At 38.9% G+C, this 7,054-nt stretch overlaps 1 protein-coding gene across 1 annotated transcript in view; it reads left to right on the plus strand.

The window, feature by feature from the left end:
• Window positions 1-1,836, plus strand: part of rxfp2b (relaxin family peptide receptor 2b) — a 66,278-nt gene extending 64,442 nt beyond the window's left edge. Inside the window, exon 18 of the mRNA XM_007891321.2 lies at window positions 1,562-1,836. Within this exon, the coding sequence (XP_007889512.2) occupies window positions 1,562-1,836 (275 nt within the window). The remainder of the gene's footprint in view (window positions 1-1,561) is intronic.
• Window positions 1,837-7,054: the final 5,218 nt, after the last annotated feature.

Genomic DNA, 7,054 nt, shown 5'->3' on the forward strand with positions numbered 1-7,054 from the left:
TATGGTGCCTTATTACATCATAATGTCTAAAAGCGCTTCACAGGATATACTGTAAAGTGGACTGACTGTATTTTGTGGGCGAACGCAGCAGCCAGTTGCACACAGCAATGTCCCACAAACAGCCATCGAGTGAGTGACCAATTTTTTTTTATTTAGGCGATTTATTGGTCAGAACACCAGGAAAAACTCCCGTCCCTTTTTCAAATAGTGCCATGGGATCTTTAACGTCTATCTGAACAGGCAGATGGTACATCGGTTTAACATCTCACCCGAAGGATGGCACCTCTGACAATGCTACGTACCCCAGCGCTGCATTGGAGTGTCATTTTATACTATGTGAGTTCAAATCCTGATTTGGGATTATAGCAAGATTATAATTTCTCCCACTGAAGTCCATAGAAGAGATAAAGGTTGAGTAATTGAGCCAATGCACTGCTAGAAAAATGAAATGTACACATATCTGGCCTGAAAAGAAGCTGGGTATATGGTTTGTAATACTGAATGATGAATGAAAGAGCCCATTAATGTTGCGAAGGAACAAAGTAGAAGAGGAAACAGAACTCTGAGAACTTCCGAATTAATGAGAAATGAGCCTGAGGATGAAACTTAAACTACACGACAGACAGAGAAATATGAGAGAAAACTAGATAACTAATGATGATAAACTAGGTGGAAGCCATAAGGTGATAATGCACAATGCATTTTTGTCAGATTTAAGGAATGTCCATGACAAGGCAGCCATTAACATTATTTATGTAAAAGATGATTAATACCAGTTTCAACAAAGGTACTATTCCTTCAATAAAAAAAATTGTATTTGTATCTATTTTCAATTGGTTCAGAAAACTGCAGAGCCATTTAGCAGTGCTTGAATCAATTAGTGCCCACTGATTTATGCTGCAAAGGAGCAAATTGATCTTGCTGTGGAAATGACCCCCTGAAGGTGACATCAGTAGCTGTGCATCAAGTGTGATTTCCTTTGGGATAGTAGTAATAATAATAATAATTCTTGCATTTGATATAGCGCTTTTCACGTCTTCTAGACGTCTCAAAGCACTTCACAGTGGTTTTAAAAGTGTCATCTTGAGAAGGAGCAAAGGGGTAAGAGAGAAGACTGGATGGAAAATTCACCACAAAAATTTAAATGTTCAAATGTGTAGTTTTCATTTTCAGCCAATGGGTGGTAGTGTTGCACCTGAAAAATCATTAATGGATTAAAAAATGCCATTTGCTAGTGCAACATGCCATACAATATCCATTAATTCAACCCCCCCATACAAAAATACCAATAGACTGGTAATTTGTGTTGCTGGGTAAACATCGGCAAAGTTAGAGGCATTTAAACAACTAATATTTCAATCAATATTTAAATTTATTTTAAAAAATAGATACTGAAGTTGGACTAGATCTTTAAGGTAATGACATAGCATCATTTTACCAACTGCAATCATATAATCATAATGTTTTCCTCCAAAAGGATAGTATTTTAGTTATGATTTACTCGGTGCATTAACGTTATGCTAAGGTGAATATATAATTATTTAAATCTCTCTTTTTTTAGACACAATTACTTCATGGATGGTGGTATTCATACTCCCAATAAACAGTGCCTTGAACCCAATTCTCTATACTCTAACAACCAGCTACTTCAAGGAAAAGGTAAAACAGCTTTTGTGCAAACATCAACGAAGAAATTCAAAACACAGAAAACATTTCTTCACCTCCATTGTGTGGACAGAGAGTTCTTCAAGACAGTCAACTTCATCAGTTAACATTGGGTTTTTCAAGAGGCCACCTGTAGTAGAGAATATATTAGAGAATTCAAAATATCGTTGACTTTGGAGCATATATTCATACAAAACATGGAAGCATAGCTTTCAGCTATTGTTCAAGAGGATGTAAGATACAATAGTTGGTGCTGTAAGTTTGTCTTGACATCAGCAATGTTAATATTGCAGGAGGCTAAAGTCTTTGGTAGTGATAGTTACTACCTGATAATCATTTTGTCTTGGAGCTTTGAAATACTTGAAAAGAAAGCTCTACAGTGAAACAAGACAAGAAAATTGACTCACTCTATTAACAACATACTTTTTCAAATCAGTTTGACAGAGCTTTCGTATTTTGTTAAATGTGTGTTCAAGATGAATCGTGGTTATTGAAAAAAGATTGGAAATCCTGTGCAATGGTTACTCAATTGTGTCATACACAAGTCCAAGGATCTTTAACTGTGGGAACAAAAATACAAGATATTATTTTTAATTCTTGAACTGCTGGGACTTCTGCAGAACTACAAGATGTGCTGTTGTGGGTTCTTTTTGTCAGACTCAGACAGATTAAATAACAAACAAATGAATTTTAATACTGCAAAGACTAGAACAGTGTTTTTGAACCATAGAGCCACATGTGCCTCGTGAAGGATATTGGTCTGGTTCAGTCACCTCAGCTTCAGCAGAAAACATATGTCTCATATATTTCCTGCTGATAATTTGGTTACAGAGACGTGTGCATGGCTATTTAAATGTGTTATATGTATACAGTAAAAACAATTCAGGCTTTTTGAATATTCAGTTGAAATAGTCATCTAAAATAATAGCACTCTGAATAATTGAACAAAATGCGTTTACTCAATTGCTACATGTTTTTTTGAATCACAATATAATGGTGTAGATTTGTATATTAAACAAACAATTCCCAGGAACTGTTTTCCATGCATTTAAATGAATAACTTGCAGCTCATGATGTCTTTACTCTCTTCTTGTGTAAATGTAGTCAGATAAATACTAGCAGCTTCCATGTGCGACTGAACAAGTGTCAAGAGCTAATTTACAAAGTTACAACAACTTGCACTTATGTAGTGTTCTCCACACCGGGCGGCGTCTCAGAGCGTGTAACAATGGTGGACTCAAGGCTGGGCAAGGGGAGGGGGAAGTTGACCGTAGGCGCAGTCGAAAAGGAAGGTCTTCAGGAAGGAGGGGGCGAGGCGAAGGGGTTGAGGGAGGAAGTTCCAAAGTTTCGGGGCTTAGTGGCTGAAGGCACAGTCGCTGATGGTGGAGTGGGGAATTCGGGGGATGTGGAGGAGGCCGGACCCAGTAGAGCGAAGGCAGTGGGTACTGCTGTGGGGAGAGAGGAGGTTAGAGAGATAGGGGAGTGCCAAGGAATGGAGGGATTTAAACACTAGAGTGAGGATCTTGAAGTCGATCTGCTCTGTGACAGGGAGCCAGTGGAGTTTGGCAAGGACTGGAGTAATCAGGGTATGAAGTTTGGTGCGGGTGAGAATGAAGGTGGCGTAGTTTTGAATGAATAGTGGAGGAAGGCGTTAGAATAGTCCAGCCGAGAGGTGACAAAGGCATAGACAAGGGCAGCTTTTGGGGTGAGGTATTGTCGGAGACTGGCAATGTGGCGGAGATGGACGAAAGTGATTTTGGTCAATGACCAGATATGGGGCAGGAAGGATAACTGGGGATCAAACCTGACACCTAAGTTGTGCACAGGTTCAAAGTTACATTTGAAAATTAACAAATTATTGCTTAATCACTGCAAGTTTAAATTGTGGAATCATTGAAAATGGCCAATGTTTTATTTACGTATATGCACGTATGTAATGTGTTTGTTGCAGCGATTCCACTACTACTGCACTGTTTGATGCACGTCATATGTAATTGGATAGTCACTCATGCGTGTCTGGTGTAACATTTTTCGACTGGTATGCCTCACATTTTTCGACTCGTATGCCTCACATTTTTCAACTGGTGTGGCTCACATTTTTCAACTGGTGCAGCTACAGATGATTTGTATATATTGTGACTCAAAATAAATCTGGGTTCAACAACACTGGACTAGAACATTGTGCTCCCCATGCAGCACCATGCTTGAATCTGCTCCGAATTCATCTCAATATTTACAGAATTCTCCATCTACTATCTGTGAGGTCACATGGCAGTGCACACCTATTATATTATTATAATTTTTATTATTGTTATGTAGTGCACACCTATTAGGTCCTGTAACCTTCAGCCACTCTGCCCCCACTCTCTGGAACTCCATCCCACAGTCCCTCTACCTCGCTCCTTCCCTCATTCAAGACCTGTCTCAAGACCCTCCTCTTTGACCATGTTTTCGATCACCCTCCTTCCCCCACTGCCTTCCACCCTCCCCAATCCTAACCCCCAGCTCGGGTCCGAAATTCTTGATTGTTCAGCTCTTTGCAACATCCGCCCAACATGAATGGTGTTCTACAAATGTAATTTTGTTGTTGTCTTCATAAGGGTTTTGTGGAAGTGTGATATTCATCGGTCGGATGAGTCTCTGATACTTCATTGGACCTTTGGGTGTCTCAAGGATAACTGGTCAAGATATGGATGCATAGTGGTTATTTTACATAGTTCCCTCACTCAATGTCCAAAATTGAATTATCCCTTTGATATTTATTACGTGCTTATCTCTCTGAAGTTGGTTAGGTATTGCCGTTTAGTTTTGAGATTTGCTTGAAACACAGATGGAGGGCCAAAATTCTACCTGTGATATCTTGATTCCAAGACCATTGCTTTTCTGACTGATTGCCTATCAGGCATCAAGTCCTGTATAAATTCTAAATCTCCTCAGCTCAAGACTAAGGCTCTCCTGCTTGGCTCCTGTCAGCACCTTCTCACTTCAGTCACTAACCACGTTGACTTTCACAGGTGCTCCCTCCACCTCACAAAGCTGGTGAGGAAAAATTTGTATTTTGACCCCCAACTATCCTTCAAACCTTAATCCTAGGCTATGACTAGCTCTGCTTTCCATCACTTATGCAATATGGCCTGCCTTTATGTTTCTCTTCCCTGCGGGCTGCTGAGACCCTCATCCATGTTTTCATTAACTCCAGGCTTCATTACTCCAATACCCTGCTCGCTGGACTCTCTATTTGCTACACAAGCAGCAAACTATCCAATTCTGCAGCCCATATCTTCTCCTGCACTAGACTTCACAAACCTATCCCTCCCATCCTTGCTCAACTCAATCATTTCTCAGTGAATCAAATTCAAGATTCTCATCCTCACTTTCAAATGCCACCATGACTTTGCTTAGCGTAGCTCTGCGACCTCCTGCAATATGACTGTCCTTCCACTCAGCATACATCAGCCTGCTTTATATCGCCTGCCTGATCCACCCCACCATCAACGAGGAGCCTTCAGAAACTCTGCTCCCATTCTTAAACTCTCTATCCTCGAGTCTATCCAATTTGTCCCCTTCCTCCCTGCCTTCAAAACATGCCATATGGTTTACCTTTTCAATTGTGCTTTCAGACATCTTTCTCCTACCCTCTCTCAAGTCTGTTTTCTCTGTTTCGTTGTCTTGTTTTTCCTTTTACTGCAAAGTGAGAAGACCAGTTGCCAGCATGCGTTTTTGTGAGTTCATTTAACAGTCTCCGCTCCCTCTCTCTACTGCTTGTGATCCATGTAATCGCAGAGAGGTGCTGAACACAGATAAATAAGAATAAAGATAAAGGGGGCGCAAAATAGATTTGTGAAAACATCTGATGCAGTGGTGGCCAACCTGTGACCCCGCGGGCCAGAAATGGCCCGTGGGATCGTCAAGGAGCATTTCCCTGAACATTCGCATGAGTCTAGGTAAGTTTGTGTTCGATCGGTAGTTGTGATTTCAGTTTTATTTGATCGAATATTTCTTGATTCATGGCACAAATCAATCAAGAAAATTTATTTTATTGGCCGACCATAAAAGTTGATCACCACTGATCTATTGGTTCTAAAAAAAACTAAGTCTTGTTTTATATATCAGCTCATACAATGGAAAGATAGGTATTGTTCATTAACACGAACAGACTCTACTGCACGTTAGTGTAAAGGTAATGTTTCTGGATTATTTGCCAAATTAAATGGGTTCAAAACCTGCATTCCTAAAATTTTGAATACCAAAGATTTGAGCTAGTCCTATAACCTTTTCCTTCTTATTTTTATGACTACTATTATTTTTTAACAATTGTACCAAGTTCTATCTATATATTTTTGCTTTAAAAGAAGTTAAGCATGTTTGGCTGTGGCTAGTTTTAAACCCATGTTGTACTCGTACACCGTTTTTGTATTTATTTCTATGATTGTAATTAAAAACAAACATTTAATGAATAAACAGTTTTAGAACAAGTTAAAACACGGATAAGTTCAAAATGACTTTCCAGTTTTTCTCTGCTTGCTGAATGCCGTTTTTGAATTCCTTTTTAAAAAAACATTTTTAGTTAGTTTAAATCCTGCAAAAACTTTAAAAACTTTTGAATAATCGATTCTCCATTAGTCAGTAACTTCATGACTTCACCAACAGTATTTTTTAAACATATAATAATCCTTATTAAAGTGTAGCGTATTTTGTAGGCAAACACGGCAGCCAATTTATGGACAGCAGTGTCCCACAGACAGCCATGACTTGAAGGAAAACTTTTCTGTTGGAGAAATTCCCTTCTCTCTGTTGGCAAGTTGTCATTTAATTTTATTTTAATGTGTTAAAGAAATGAGAATTCGCCCGGCACTTTATTAATATTAAAAATCCTAATAGCTTCATCGGGTAGTTTGTCCTGTGAGACGATCTGAAAGTGGTGACATATTAACACTCAGTAAGTTGTGGATCTAATTGCAAGTATTATTGCTGTCATATAAAATTAAATTAAAAATTAACGACGGCTGGTTAGCTTTTTGGCAGGTGAGGCACACTTAATTAAGCAATCTATCAGTTTCCTATCTTGTTACCAAGGTAAGTTATTTTGCAGTGATCTAATCCAGCAGAGTGGGCACGGAGAGAGGAAAATCAGATAGCGAGAGGAGTGGTTCAAGTGGAATTCGTTAAGTGGTAAATCACAACAGAACACGCATCAGCCCTAATCTGTGATAATTCTACCCAATGGGGCACTTACATGAAAATATTTATGAATTTCATAACTTGCATTCGGATAAAAGGTCTACATTCTTAATTAAAATCAAATCATGTTACATCTATACATACATATAGTACTGGTTTTCAAAAAAAAACTCCACCGATCTCAAATTCTTCCAATTTATGTCATTAT

This window comes from Callorhinchus milii, unplaced genomic scaffold (assembly GCF_018977255.1).
Source record: "Callorhinchus milii isolate IMCB2004 unplaced genomic scaffold, IMCB_Cmil_1.0 Scaffold4, whole genome shotgun sequence".
Taxonomy (NCBI): Eukaryota; Metazoa; Chordata; class Chondrichthyes; order Chimaeriformes; family Callorhinchidae; genus Callorhinchus; species Callorhinchus milii.